Here is a 16,517-nt window from a genome sequence, read left to right on the forward strand (position 1 = left end):
TTTCATTTTTGTAAGGTATTCCATTTTATAAGTATACTGTAATTTATTTCTCCATTTTACTGTTGATGAATATTTGTTTCCAGTTTTGAGTTCTTATGAATAACTCTGCTATGCATATGACTTTACATATATTCTGGTGTATATCTGTATGCATTTCTGATGAGCATATACTTAGGAGTGGAAATGCTGGGTCACACATTGTGCATATATTCAGCTATAGTAGTTAATGTCAAATAGGTCTCCAAAGGGGTGGTACCAATGTACACTCCAAACAGCATTGTATGAATGACAGCTTGCTCCAACAACAACACTTGATATTATTACTCTTTTAAAATATAAATCTTTTGATGGGTGCATAGTAATATCTTATTATAGTTTTAAGTTGCATTCTCTTGATGAGTAGTGATGTTGAGAATTTTTTTATATACTTATTGGCTTTTGGTTACCTTCTTTGAGAAATCTATTTAAGTCCTTTGTGTATTTTCTATTGGTTTGCCAGAATTTTTCTTATTCATTTGTAGGATTTATTTATATTTTTCTGGGTATGAGTCCTTTATTGAAATTATGTATTGCAAATACCTTCTTCTACTCTAGGGCTTACCTTTTTATTTTCTAAATAGTGTCTTTTGAAGAAAAGAATTTCTTACCTTTAATGTAGTCTAATTAAACCATATTCTCCTGTATACTTACTGGGTTTTGTTTCCTGTTTAAAATAATCATCGTCTAACCCAAGGTCATATAGATACTCTTCTGTGTTTTCCTTTAAACATTTTAGTTTTATTTTTCAAAGTTAGATTGGCAATCCTGTTAGAATTATTTCTGCGTGTTAAGAGAGGTCAAGATGTATGTATTCTCACATGGATATTCAATGTCACAGAACCACTTACTGAAAAGATTATAACTTATCTACTATACTGCAGTGTCTCATTTGTCATAAATAAAGTGTATATATATATATATATATATATATATGTATGTATATACTTACTTATATACATATACCATATGTATATGGGTATGTTTCTTGACTCACTATTCCCTTTCTTGGTCAGCTTGTGTATTTAGGAGATATATATATATATATATATCTGGACATGGTGTCTAAATGTATATATATGCCATCACTACACTTTCTTAATTACTGTAGCTTTATAATAAATCTTGATGTCTGGTAATGTAAGCCATCCAATTTTGTGAGTTATCTTCAAGATTATCTTTGCTATTCTTGAGCCCTTGCATTTTCATATAAGTTTTATGATCATCTTGTCAATTTGAACCCACAAAAACATGCTGTGGATTTTATTGGAATTGCCTTGTATCTAAGATCGATGTGAGGAAAATTGGCATCTTTTCATAATGCATCTTCCAATCCATGATCATGGTATATCTCTCCATTCATTTAGATTTTTTCAAATATTTTTCCAAATGTGTTGTAGTTTTCTAGGTAGAGCTATTGAAAATAAGTTATTATATTTCTCTGTAGGTATGTGTTGTATTTTGATACTATTATAAATTATATATATATATAATTTTCTATTTGTTTAGATGATTTATATGCCCAAAGATCAAGACTTCCTCTAGATCTAGAGTAATTAAAATGACTTTGAAATTAGCAATTAACACAAGTTTGAAAGTTAGACTAGTGGAACAAAATAAAGTGTCTAGAAATAGACCCTCACATATTTGGTCAATTGATTTATGACAAAGACAATGCAATTCAGTGTGAAAAGAATGGTTTTTCAATGGTCCTGGGTCAATTAGGCATGCATATGGAAAAAATACGTAAACCTTGGCCCCTGCCTGAAACCATATTATTCAAGATGGATCATAGACTTGAATATGAGAGCTAAAGAAAAACCTTGTCCTATGATATCTTCACAACCTTGGATTAGACACAGACTTCAAAAGCAAGCCACAAAAATCACTAATTATTTATTTTATGTAATTACTGATAATATTTGGGTTTATATTTACCATTTCAGTATTTGTTCTATTTGTCTCAACTGCAGTATGTTCCTTTTTCTCTCTTTCTTGCCTTATTTTGGATTAATGAGGCATTTTTAATATTCTTCCAATTCCCCTGCCAATAGCTTGATAGTTAAATATTCTCTTACTATTCTTTTAATTGTTACTCTAGATATGAAAGCACACATTCTGGACATGTTGGTGTCTAATATAAATTAGTACTTTTACCTCTTCACAGACATTTCATGGAACTTAAACTACTTTAACTCCATTTAATTCCTTCCACATATTGTATTATTGTCATGTACGTATTTTAATTCTACATATATTTTATTGACACACATATTTTATTGTCATACATATATTCTGTTGTCATTTATTTTAATTCTACATATATTTTAAATCCCACTGCTGATTATCATTATTGGTCTGCAAAGTCATTATTAATTTCAGTTTATCCATATATATACCCTCTTCCTTGCTTTTCATTCTTCCCATGATTTTTGTGCTTTTGTCTGATGTAATTTTCTTCATGCCTGAAGAATTATCTTTAGTATTTCTTTCTATAGAAATCAGCTTATATGACTCATCTCAGTTTTGGTTTGTCTGAAAAATGTCTTTAATTTTACCTTCATGTTTGTTTTTTTCCCCAGCACTTCAAAGACAGCATTCCATTTGTTCTGGGCTGCTTTTAAAATTTTCTCTTTGCTTTTAGATGTAAGTAGTTTGAATATGATACCTAAGTGTGGGGTTTTTTTGTATATATGTTGCTTGGAGTTTGCTGATTCTCTTGAATCTATGTGTTGATATGCTGATATCTTTTATCAGTTCAGAAAATTCTCAGGCATTATCTCTTCAAAAATGATTCTGGGGTCCAGTCTGGTGGTGCAGTGGTTAAGTGCGCACCCTCTGCTTCGGCAGCCCAGGGCTCACAGGCTTGGACCCCGGCGCGCATCGACACACCACTCACCAAGCCACGCTGTGGCGGCGTCCCATATAAAGTAGAGGAAGATGGGCATGGATGTTAGCCCAGGGCCAGTCTTCCTTAGCGAAAAAAAGAGGAGGATTGGCTTCGGATGTTAGTTCAGGGCTAATCTTCCTCACCAAAAAAAAAAAAAAAAAACAAAGATTCTGGCTCCTTATCTCCATCCTCCCTTTCTGGGACTCTCATTACATCTGTGTTCACCCCTTTCACCATTTTCTATTTGTCTCTTATTCTTTTCTCTATTTTCCATCCTTTTGCTCTTATGCTCCAAATGTTATGTTTCCTACTGTCCTTTCTTCCAGTTAACTGATCCACTGGGATCATCTTCATCTGGATTCAACCTGCTGCAAACCTATTAAAATTCTTAATATCAGTTGTATTTTTATTTCTACAACTTCCATTTGATTACTGCTGTCAACTGATTACTGTTGCAGGGTTAAATTTTCTATCATCTTCCCCCATATTCATGAACATATTAATCATATCTCAAACAACTGTTCTTCCAATGATCAATCAAGTGTATCTCAGACAATGTTGCTTTTTTCTTCCTGTTGGTCCTGTTTCTTGATATATCTGTAATTTTTAAAAATTAAATGCCCAACATTTTATATGAAAAAATAGGTAAGGGCTCTGATTTATGTTATTTTCCTCTAAAGAGGATTTGTTTTAGCTTCTGACAGACATCTAAAGTGGGGGTAAGTCACCCTAAACCACTCAGAGACTGAAATAATTTCAGGTTGGATTTCAGCGTTGAGAGAGCATGGTCTAATTCTGGTTTATCTTTCCTCCTAGGCTAAAGCTTTCCAGGAGTCTCAAGAACCTTGTCTTATATTGTTCACCAGGGGTCTCCTCCTTCATGTCCCTGAACTCTAATTTTTATTTCCCAAAAATGTAATACTTCTAAAACTATGGTGGATTTCTCATCCTTTTAGTGACTACTTTCTATTCTGCCTGTATCTCTTAGGTATGGTCAAATAACTCAAGGAGAAAAAGGGCACAGAACACTGTGCTCTTTCTCTATGCTTCCCTTCTCTCTAGAATTGACCTCCTCAGTCCCAGTGGCCATCGTAGTCCTCATGTCCAGCTTTTATCTTCCCAGCCTTGTGAGTCCACCAAGAGCTGTTCGGCTAACACTTCTTCCGTCTCGCCTTCTACTGGGAACCTGAAATCTGACCTCTTATACAGTGTGATGTATAAATTGGCAAAGTTCTTGAGGGGGAATATAGCATAAAATATTGGACTCACCACCATGAATTTCCCATCTCTCAAGAAAAGAATTTTGGCTTCTCAAATCCTCTTGATAGTTCTCTCATGCTCGTCCTCCTTCTCTCTCTCTCTCTCACTCTTGCTCTAAATACATACATATATATTTGGTTTGCTGCAAGCTAATCTGTCACAGCCTCAGGCAGAAGTCCCCAAAGATTTTATTTCTGTGAAATGCGAGCAACTCCAATTGGCCTAAATTGGCCTGTATCTTTCTTGTTCTAACTGAAGAATTTTGGGGAACCTTAGTATTTAGAAGATTGGGTATGGCTGAAAGGCACTTATTAAGGAGATAATAGAAAGGAGTATTAGAACTGTGGTTCTCTAAGTGGTCCTTGGACCAAAAGCATCAGCATCATCTGAGTCAGAGTTTCAAACTCATTATTTCACAGTTGTTTTTTCTACAGGAATTAAAATACTTATAATTTTGATCAAACATGACAAAGTAATCCTAATTGTTTCATCTTTTGCACTTCAAGTCACACTCCAGAGCCTCTCAGACAACTCTATCCTCCTTGACTTTGCCCTTGTTTTTTTTTTTTTCTTTCTTGACGTATAATGCATAACCTATGACCTTGTTAGCAATGCATATTCTTGGGACCCAGCCCAACATACTGAATCAGAATCTTTGGAGATGGGGCCCAGAAAACTGTCATTTATTTATTAATTTATTTTTATTGAGGTCGTGTTGGCTTATAACACTGTGTAAATTTAAGGTCTACATTATTATATTTCAGTTTCTGTATAGACTGCATCATGTTCACCACCAATAGCCTAGTTTTTATTCGGCACCATACATGTGTGTCCCTTTATCCCTGTTTTAATATGGTTACCAGGTGATTCTTATATATGTCAAATGCTGAAAGCCACTGGGCTATTAGAAGAGGAAGCTGGAAGTCAATGTTGTATATCTTAATCTTGGTGTCATTATTAACTTTCAGAATCCCTTTGTATGCACGAGGCCTAGCTCAGTGCTGGCCGTATTTTAGGCACTCAGAAAATATGGTTGAAGGTAGGACTGTCTGGTTTAACAATTGAAATCATTTAATAAAAGTGTTTATTCTTTGTGAGACCAATTTCCTCATTTACAAGATGACAAAAATGCCTGTGTACATTCTAAAATACATAGTATAAATTTCATCTTATCCACCATCTAAATATTCATAAATTTCAGACAACCATAATTTGGCACATAATAATTGATGTTAAAAAGGATATCCCTGAGGTGCTACAAAAATACAAACTCTCAATTGCCAAAGAAAGTATACTCAATTATGTTTAGATTGGCCTTAGGGCCATATGTATGACCAGCATGTTGCCTTTGGAAAAGAAATGCTAATACGTTTGGTTGAGAAAGGAAGACAGCATTATAGTCATGTGCTTCATAATGATGTTTCAATGACAGACCACATACATGACGGTGGTCCCATAAGATTAGTACCACATAGCCTAGGGTTGTAGTAGGCTATACCATCTAGGTTTGTGCAAGTACACTCTATGATGTTTGCACAATGATGAAATCACCTCATGATGCATTTCTCAGAATGTAATCTGTCATCAAGTGATGAGTGATTGTCTATCTTTTAGGTTAGTTGAGTGTGTATGCGTTAAATTATCCTAGGAATACTATTAATGTACTCTGAGAAAACTTTTTGCCAGAAAAGAGCCAATAAGGCAAGGTTAAATCCAAACAGATTCCCCATTTGTGTGCCATTACATAGGAGTGAAGAACAACTTGCGGTAAAAGGAAAATAATTGAAGAAATGTGACTGAGAAGATGACATAACAATAACCACAAAAAAACCCAAGAAACTAAAAGTAGAATAAAATAAAAATTTTAAACAACATTTAAAATTAAAAAAAAATGTAAATGAAAACAAAAAGATATGTAAACAAAACTATGACTTCTTTGGAAAAATCACTGGCCCTAGGACATAGAAGTGAGACAGGAGCCAGTCCTACCTCTTCCAATTGTACCATGAGAGTAACATTGTGCCCTTGTTCCGCTGTCAACTTTCCATCAGCAGTGACGATCCGGAGTCCTCGCGGGGCCTTCCCTGGACACTTTTGCGGTTTGGCAGTGTACTGTTCTCTCACTCCATCAGTGCAGTTATTGGAAACCACCTTCCTATACCTAAATGGAGAAAAGCTCAAGTTGTAATCCAGCTCATTATAATTCAGATCACTCCCACCTTTTTAAGCTGGATCTACTGCCTAGCCATGAGGGCTATCAATAACTACATTTCATGTTGTTCTGAGGATTAGAGCTAATTCATATAAAACACCCAAAAGAGAGACAAATCATCATAGTACACATTGTACCTATTATTAGCACTTTAATATACTTCTTTTATTCATTTAGTCAACTGCTGAATCATTTTACTTTGGAGCTATGGGAAATGCACAGCAGTAGAAGACATGGTCCTTGCCCTCACTGAGTTTATAATTTAGTTGAAGAGACATATGTGGATAATCTAGGAGATACTTCTAGGGTTAGAATGAGTAATATCTATTGCAAGGAAATTTGCAATTCAGAGAAAGAATAGATTATTATGAATTATATGATTTAACATTAGATCTCACAGATGATCCTGCAGTAACAGTATAGTGCTGAAAGCTAGCTAAGCTTGGTAAAAGTCAGGCTAAACTATCTATACTTTACATTAAGAAGATTTTTATCTGCAGATTGAGTAAATCCTTCCTATTCTGTTGCTTATTTCTTCTTGTTTTAGCTTTAACAGAAAAAAAAATTATCCTACAAGTTTATCCTACACAGTTTATCAGATTCATAGTAAATTAAAATCTGTGGAAAAAGATGACTAATCTTTAAGACTTTTGAAGTTCAGTATTATTTATTCATTATCTTTTTCTCTGGGGCCCACAATAACCACTTTATGTATTCATATATTTAATTTCCCCAGCCTACTTGCCTGGGGTTACTGGTAGAGCTCAAACTGGAACCAATCAAAGCCCAAGGCCTTTCCACCAGGAGTTGACAAACTTTTTATACAAAGGGCCAGACAGTATATGTTTTAGCTTTGTGGGCTCTATGGTTTTTGTCATAAGTATTCAGCTCTTTGGTTGTAGCATGAAAGTAGACATAGACAATGCATAAAAGAATGGGTGCAGCTAGGTTACAATAAAACTTTATTTACAAAACTATCAGTGTGACAGATTTGTTCTTCAGGCTATAGTTTTCCAATCCCTTCAAATCTAGACAATGTCCTTTCCTCTGTTCCTGAGTCTCAAGATTGACTACCTAAAAGCATGGTTGAGAAAGTCCAATTAAACACTGTGTGGGAAAGTGCTTTGAACACGGTGGATCACAACAAGGTCAATTATTAATATTTAACTCATCTCATAGGGTAGTTGTAAAGATTAAATGGATTAATGTACACAGAGTACTTAAAACCACCCTGACAATTAGTAAGTGCTTATGAAATGTTACCAATTATTTTTATTTAATATTGTTATTATTTCTCCTACCTTTTCACAACCTCCATGGCTTTCAAATGTCCTTTGGATAAGTCACAAATCCTGTAATCTTGTGCACGGAGCCCTCCACAAGCTAAGTTCATTCTACTTTTCTGGACTCTTTCTCTCCAACAAGCTCATTCTGCCCTAGCCAAATCTCTATTTTCAATCCTCTTAAAAGTATTTTCTTTTGCTCCTTCTGCTCTTATGTCCTCCCGCATGCTGCAGCAGCTGCCTAAAACTTACTCATGCTTTAGTTACAGCTTATCTACTGTTTTTCCCTGACTACGATAGTAAAATAGTAAGATAGCAAAACAGTAAGTGCATATTTAGAGAATACTTACCATTGTCTAGTTATTGTGCTAAGTTCCTAATATGACATTTCTCATTTACCTTCAAAATATCACTAATAAGAAAGGTATTACTATTCCCAATATACAGATGAAGAAATTAAGAGTCATAGAATTTAAACAATTTTCTCAAGATCACACAGCCAGGACCCTAGACAATTTGTCTCTAGAATACATCCACTCTTTCCCACTACACTGTACTGCCTCTTTAAACAGAGTAAAATCATCCCTCCTCTAAACTCCTAAAGAAATCTTGATGGTTTACTTGAAAGGAATCATTTATGCCCTGTTTGATTGTCTTCCTGTGTGTGACTGTGAACTTTAAGCTCCTTGAGGGTGTCCTTGTGTCCTGGACATGCAAGGCTGATAATGAGGAGGTCCACACTGGGATGACTGTACCATTTTAAACGTTGAAATATCTCCCTAGCAGTTGGTTGCTACCATTGCCCCAAACCCTTCAAACACCTCACCTACCAACCCAGCTATGCTGATCCCTATTCTTGGAGTCCCTGCTTCTCCTTATAATCCAGCAACTAAAGGGTTAACATCTAGCACATCAGGCAGCCTCCCAAATGCTGCTCCAGCACTAAGATCTCTACCTATTTTGATTGGTCATTGCCCTGTCTGAGCATTTTTAAGATCACCCCATCCGATATTTTAAGAAATCTATTGTAGGTGCTTATGAGTGTATGCTGATTAAAAGCGAAAATAATGGCAGGTAGAAGAGAGAAGAAAAGAAAAGGTGCAGACACTGGAGAATGGTGGCACTCTGGTACTGGCAATGGTAGCAAGAATATGACCAGCAATGTCACGCAGTAATTATGGCATCCCAGTGAGTTTAATTGTGCATCAGAAACTCCCCGCGTGTTTCAGAGGCAATGTGCTATACAAACTAAAGGCAGGTTATGATTTTTAATCACTTAGCATCCAAGCACACCTGTGACTCTGTCTTGGCGAGCAGCTATAGAGGCATGGGCTCACCATCACTATTGGCATCATCAGCTAGAGAACATTCCTCTTGTTTGTCACTATTCTGGCCAATCATATGCCAGGCTTTCCTGAATCCTGCAGCAACAGAAGTTCTGCTTAAATCCAAGCACGAATCCATCCCCCTGGGATTCTGCCACAGAGAAGACTGTTGGAAATTTTTTTAAATGCTCATTAAAAACCTTTCTGAAACCATTTTATTTTCTGGACGAAAATGGCATCACATTAGCCCTACCAGACCTGTCCCTGAAATTGAGAAGAAAATTGTGCAAAAATACAGAGTTCATTTACTCAAGTAAGCACACACCTGCTTTTTGCATTACGGAATGGTTCTATTTTTATTCCAGCAGCTGTCCCTGGGTCTGAGTTACATAAATGAATAATGCATTTAATATGTTATTAAATGGGGCTGCTACCTCTGTAATAACAAGGCAACTTATGATTATGTTGGACCTAAGTTCTGAATATTAGTGGGATGCATTTAGTTGGTAAAGCATTCTTCAATCTGCCAGGAAGAAAAGTGCTTTGTAACGGCAAGGGAGTCTTTGTACAATTACTGAAAAGGAAACATTCTGCAAATGTGCCTTTGATACTACGACTGCTCATTAGTAGATGGTGTCTTCTTACCACAACAACCCCGACTCCAGCTATTCTCTTCCTCCCTATCTTGAACTCCTCTGTCACCTTTTCCTTTTCACCCCTGCCTTCTTTCATTTTGCTTCTGTGCCACCTGCCAGTCTTAAAAAAGATGAAGGCCATTGTTTTTCTTTGCGAGAATAAAACTGGAAAAAAACACGCAAGTCTTCATATTCTGCGATTTTACTATTTGGTATTTTTTTCCTTGTGATTTTGGGGTGGTAGGGGTGGAATACAGATGTTTATGACTATTCAGTGTATGTTAAGGTAACAGTATAGTCTAGCTCAGCAGGTTGCAACCCTGTCTGCCCTTTAGAATCACTTGGCAACACTTTTAAAATATATGGATGCCAAGACCTAGCCCCCAGGAAGTATGATTTAATTGAGCATTCTGGGCATAAGTGTGTTTTTGTTTTTGTTTTAAGTTCCCCTGGTGATTCTAGTGTGCAGCCAAGATTAAAAGACCACTGCCCTGGTGGTTAACACTAGTGTTAACCAAATTGCCTGAGTTTATATTCAGGCTCTTACTATATGAACTTGGGCAATTTACCCAGCCTCTCTCTAATGACTGGTTTCTCTGCCTGTAAAATAGGGATAAATACAGAATCTTTTCATAAAGTTCTTGGGAGGATTAAATGAGATAATGCATTCAGAAGGGCTTAGCATATAATCTGGAACATTGCAAGAACTTAATAAATATTAAAATATCAAAATGTAGCAAAAAGTTAGTATTTGAAGTGTTAAATATTAACTTGCTATTATACATCAAGTTCCCTGAAAATACAAGCTGCACTCTTAGTGCCAAGATTATCTTAAAATCAGATTGGACCATGTCAATTCCTTCCTTAAAATCATTCAAATCTTCCTATGGCTTATTCTAAAGGGTAAAGTTCAGGTTTAAAGTAGAGGTCCACGATCTGTCCCTATCTCACTTTTTAACCTTCCATTCTTTCCACTGCCTGACATGCTTCCTGAGCTCAGGCCACGCTGAAGTCTACGTGCCTTTGTTTGCCTGTGCTGTTTATGCTGCCTGGGATGCTCTTTCCTCCTGTCAAGCTGCTACTCATTCTTTAAAAATAAGCTTAGAAATCACATTTTTCTGTGAAGTTGTCTCCTTCCTTTTTTCAAAGTAATCACATATAATGACCAAGGTAGAGCGGAAGCTCCAGCTCTTCATGTCGCCAAGGCAAGTCTATTGTTACTGAGCTATGGTGTCTCTCACTTGTGTTCACAATAAGAAGAATTTAAGTAGTTTTGTTTCTTGGATGGTAGTATGCACTTTTGCTTTCAGGAGAAAACTGCCTTGTTACAATGATACTTGAATTAATGAAACAAGAAATGGAGCAAGCCTTGGTGACAGAGAAGGGACTAGTTCTGGGTACAGTGTATGGCTAAGACTTAAAATCTTCCTAGACCCAATGTGCCCGTATTTCAACAGTAATCCTGTGGAGTAGCCATGACATCAACCTTCAGAAAGAATGGGGTTCCATGGCTGACTAAGCAGGTTCTCCAAGTTTCTCTACTCAAGGCAATAGCTCTCAGGACTTTTCCCTTAAACTGAGTAAGCAGACCCTGGGAACCATCATGAGACAGAAGACCAGGTGGAGGGAAGAAAACTTCTCTTGCATTAAAGCAGGATGGAAGCACAAGTCATTTAGCTTAAACAGTAAATGGAATGTGACTTCATTTTGAATGCCAACTTGATGCACTGGGACATATGGCCACGCTAAACTAAATGATTTAATATCAAGAATCATGAAAATGCCTCATGGAATCCACTACCTAAGTCAACTAGTTGTACAACTCATTTATATAAGGAAATTTTCCCTTCTTTTGGGCACCTGCAGTCCAAGGAATCCTAATATTGAATCATTTCAAACTGGTCGTGGACATGTCAGAGCCTGAAGGGGTCTCAAAGATCATCAAATACAATCCCTCCATTTTGCACATAAGGAAAAGGAGATACAGTTTAGAGAGTTTCCTAAGATCACATGGGGGACAAGTAGTGGTTATGCACCTCTGGACTGAGCCTGGTGTTCTCTCGCCAATATGTATGCCATACCACCTGGATGAGGATCGTTAACGCCAATACCACTGACGTGGACAAGAACAGCTATGTGAGGAACTAGGTCTCCACATACAGCGACTTTCACCTTCTTCTTCATTTCCCAACCCCAATGCCATCTCATGAAAATATGGAAAACCATATCTAAGAAAGGTACTCTGAAGAGTCAACTTCGTAGCAACAAACAATTATTGAGTGCCTGCTGTGAGACTGCACGGCACTTTGCTAGAAAACAGCTACATGGGCCCCTGCAGTGTTGAGTCTGTAAATAATGCAAGTGATTTCTTTTCTGTGGACTTTAAACACATGCACCACTTATAGGACCCATTATTCTCCATGACGCTCACTGACAAATCTTGCAGAGGAGATCAGACTGAACATCAAAATCCCCACCAGGCACAGGAATGGGGTCACTTGGGAAAAGACCACATCCCCCAAAGATCCTGGAAATAGCAACTCCAGGGCAACGGCAGGTTAGCCAAGGTCAAAGTGTTTCTATGGTTGATATAGGGAGGAATGTTTATAGAAAGTATTTTAACAACATTCCAAATGTATGTTGACAGTACGGAGATTACTATTTTGAGATAATTGGTGTGTATATATTTTTTCATGGACCCACTAAATGTTCTTATATAGATACTGAATTAATGCTATTACACAATCATTTTTTAAGCTTCTTAAGTAAATATCCCCATTGTATGTTGAGAAACTAACCCCGAGGAACAATAAGAGCTGTCGTTGTACATTCTTCCAGGAGGGATTAATGGTTTCTCTAAAGAAACTCCACGGACAGAAATTTTTATACACACTTTTTTTTAAACACATCTAGAAATATCTCTAGCTTAATAGCAAGAAGAAATCTGTCCCTTGAGAAGATTATCTTGGTTTCTTAGAATAAACCAGCCCAATGCCCACTTTATTTTATATTCACAGAATCTTTTATGGTTGACATGAAACAAGCAATGTCCTAGTTAATTTAGCAACTTAAATTTGCAGCATGTTCCCTGGACCCCAAACAGTATAAACAAGATATAACCATATATAAGTACAACTAAATGAGCTTGTGCTTGTGTAAGTAGAAACTGAGATATTTATAGGCAATGATGGAGAAACAAAGAGGAATGAATCTGGGGTTATTTCAGCACTAACATGAAAGAAAATATACAGATAAACACTGACTTCATTTTATTTGAACAAAAGGCACTCATTCACTAATCAGACAAATGTGTCATCTGCCTTGAGTGGTACTGAGGGACAGACGTGTTTTGGTGTATAGTGGTTTCTAAATTTGTAACTTTATGAGCCTGTGCAGGTTATTATTTCTGTTTTACAGATGAGAAAACAGGGCCTTAGATTAAATATGTCCTAGATCTCAGTATTGCAGTGACTATTAAATATCAAATAAATGTCTGGACTATAGGCACAGAATAAAAGAGTCTTCCCCCCTTTTTTCTCCTTCGCTTCAGAGGAGCCCTTAGATAATGACTATTGGTCATGGTATCTGCATTTTGCAAAGTGACTACTATCTGCTAGGCATTGTGCTGCATGCTCTACATACAGTATCATATTTAATCAAACCCCAAAAACAAATAGCAAAATTTTATAGGTTAGAAAATTAAAGCTCAAAGAAAGGAAGTCACTTGCTAAAGACAACAGTAAATGGCAGAGGTTGGATTAAAACCCCTATTTGGTTCACTCTAAAATAACTCTGTTTTTCACCAAATAAAACATTCCTCCATTTATCCATTACAGGATGGACCTCAGTACCAGGCACCTTGCTTTCCATGGAATGGCTTGCAGAAGGTGTGAGGGCAGAGGGTGAAAACAGGCAGGGATCTGACAGTGGAGAACATGGCAGAACTTGGCTCACACAGTGCTCCACGGTGTGAACATTAGAAAACTAATGTCACTGGACCAAGGACTAAGGACTGATGGTTATAGCCACCTGGAGGGACATTCGACACCCATTTCAGCTCTTATTCCAACTATCTTTTCTAAGTCCTGCCCAAGAACTAAAACAAAAATTGCACAACCATTCACTTCTACACAGTGAAGCTGATAAAATTTTGGTGTCTCCTCAAAATAGCATTTCTATTGAGCATAATAATAACCGAAGCTAGAATGTTTCCATCATGGCGAAGTGAGTGAACCTGAGAACACTGCTATATATACAAGGTAATAAGCTGACTGTGAAAGCAACCATCACCATTTACAAAGGGAGGTGTTAAAATAAAAAGGAGAAGGAAGGTTTACCTGCATGCTTTCAACAAAACTCTCAGAAAGGTGATGCTGGGCGATTTGCTTGTTAAGCTTGACTGACATAGGATGATTGTTTAGTAGACCTCAATCAATTCAAGTTCTGACTGCATGACTGCACCGTGTGCTCTGCTGTAAGGGATAGGGTGAGGCAAGCGAGGTGCCAGGGGATTAAAATTTATGGAGGCACCCAGTCTCAGCTGACTTTGCATTTGTGAGTCCCCTGTGCTTCACCCCAGCCTGAAGCTAATACAGATTCTGTACTGACTGAGCACGAGATGCCCGTGCATGGGTTCAAACTGGCACTGGAGAGACTTAAGGTGCACAGTGGCCCCTTAACTCTATAGACTTCCATGCACTGACGTCAGGGACTGTCCTTGAGAAAACTCCCACCATGGCCCTTTCACCCGGGTCATCTCTTATTTCTTTGCCCGAAATGATCTTCCCCTCCTTGTTAACGTGGGAAATCCTGCTCAGTCTTTGCTTCAGCTTTCCCTTACAGAATTCATTGGCATTTGTGTTTTCAAGGAGGATGGCAGTTAAGACAAATAACTCTCTAATGTGTAGGACTCACAGGCAGTGTGTGAGCAGGAAGCTAGTGTCCTAACTCTTACGGGGGAGCTATTTGGCAGTGCCTGGATCCTCAGGTCTCAGAAGTAACCAGTTAGCTGGGTGGAATTTGCTCTAGAAGCCAGCAGAAACACCTCCAATTGCCAAAAGAGACTCTAATCATTGTTGAATGTTTTTAATAACAACTATTATGGTATGAGAATGTTAATTGCAGCATTGTTTATAGCAGCAGAAAATGAGAAATGACCAAAATGTTCACGAAAGGGGATGACTAAATAATCCCAGGTGCTGTAATACTATGGAATTAAACGAAATAGATAGAAGGCAGCTCTATATATTCTGACTTGGAAAAATATTTAAGATATATTTTTGAATGAAAAAGGCAAATGGAAGAACAATATAGCTAGTAGGAAATGACATACAAGAATAACTTCCCAAATTACTTTTGTATATTTTTTCTTGGCATGATTATTCACTGGCAAATGCAAAGAAAAGTGTTTGGAAGCATGCATACCAAACAGACCACAGGTGTGTGAGAAAGGGGGCCAGGATTGGGGTGATGACCTACATTGCCTTTTTAAACATAGAATACATATGTATGTATTTCTTTTGTAATTCAAGGTTTTTAAGTGAAAAGATAAATGCTTACTGGCAGCATTACAGTGGCTACAACGTTGAATACTGAATCTGCACTTATGAAATGCCACTGAATCAACACATAGCCAAGTGACACCTGGGTTGAGGGGCTGGAGGGACATTATGAAAGACAGAAAGTTCTTCTTCAGTTTCATCTACACTCTACCTCTTGGCAACTCTGAGTTGATTATAGACACTGCAAATAAGAATTTGATGGTATGGGGCCTTCTTTGAAGATGATTTCAGGCCCCTCTCCCAGCTAAGGGTCTTCTTGTTCCTAATACGAAACGTGTAGTTTACACAATCTGCTGATCAGTGGTGTTACTACTGTCACCTCTTCCCTCCAACTTTAGGGTCCTGTGGGGGTGGTCACTCTTCCACCTGTGAGCATCTTACTTTTGAGAGCAGGGCATTTATCCCACCTGCTGATGGCTGGTATTTATCGTATGTTCACTTTACACAGGCTTGCTCACTGATGCTGATGCTTTTCTGCAAAGAGTTTGAAAGGGATAGACGAAACCAGTGGATGTGGTAACTTAACAAAAATCCTTTGGGGTCAGATGCTATGATGTAGTACCCACTGATATGAACAACATCTGAGAGTGGAGGTCGAGCCCTAGAAAGTAATGTCTGTGATTTTATGATTCTTAAACACGACAGCACTGACAAATATTTATATACCTGGACATTTATCATTGAATCACATTTCTAATTTAAATTTTAATTTAAATTTTATAAGGCATAAATGAAAAATCACACTGAATAGGACAGTATAATTTAATCATTTCTGATGTTTTCTTTTACACGAATCAGGATTTATTTGGATTTCACATTCTGAGTTTGCCAAAGGAATGGTGAAATCTATTTAGGGGTAGCTAAAAATGTTTGTGTGTGTGTGTGTGTGTGTGTCTATGTGTGTATGTATGTATGTGTGTGTGTGTGTATATATATATATATATTCTCCATAATCTGAAAAGTGAGGAGTCATGGGCCTTCATTCTGCATTAGTCCAGTGATTTGAGTAGCATCTGGAACAATTTAGATCCCTCTGTATTTCAGCCTCCTCTCATCAATACCAAAGAGAGAATAATAGAACTTCTTTGACTGATTGAGTTAGTGAAAAAAAATAAACTCTGAAACTAGCTTTAGGGGTTTCAGGTGCCCTTAATAATGTCTAAACATGCTAGTAATAAAATTCCTTTCTTTGGCATTAATTTACTTATTTCATCAGCCCTTTTCAATTTTTTTTCCCATGGTACTAGATGCTGAAGACCTAACTGACCCAGTGCTGTAAAAATGTCACTTGTATTTCCCTCAGATTTTGTGTTAT

At 37.2% G+C, this 16,517-nt stretch overlaps 1 protein-coding gene across 3 annotated transcripts in view; it reads right to left on the reverse strand.

The window, feature by feature from the left end:
• SORCS1 (sortilin related VPS10 domain containing receptor 1) overlaps positions 1-16,517 on the reverse strand; it is a 477,606-nt gene that overhangs the window by 65,593 nt on the left and 395,496 nt on the right. For all 3 annotated transcript variants that reach the window (XM_058543953.1, XM_058543955.1, XM_058543954.1), the window contains exon 18: positions 6,176-6,347. In XM_058543953.1, the coding sequence (XP_058399936.1) occupies positions 6,176-6,347 (172 nt within the window). The remainder of the gene's footprint in view (positions 1-6,175; positions 6,348-16,517) is intronic.

Source organism: Diceros bicornis, chromosome 6 (assembly GCF_020826845.1).
Source record: "Diceros bicornis minor isolate mBicDic1 chromosome 6, mDicBic1.mat.cur, whole genome shotgun sequence".
Taxonomy (NCBI): domain Eukaryota; kingdom Metazoa; phylum Chordata; class Mammalia; order Perissodactyla; family Rhinocerotidae; genus Diceros; species Diceros bicornis.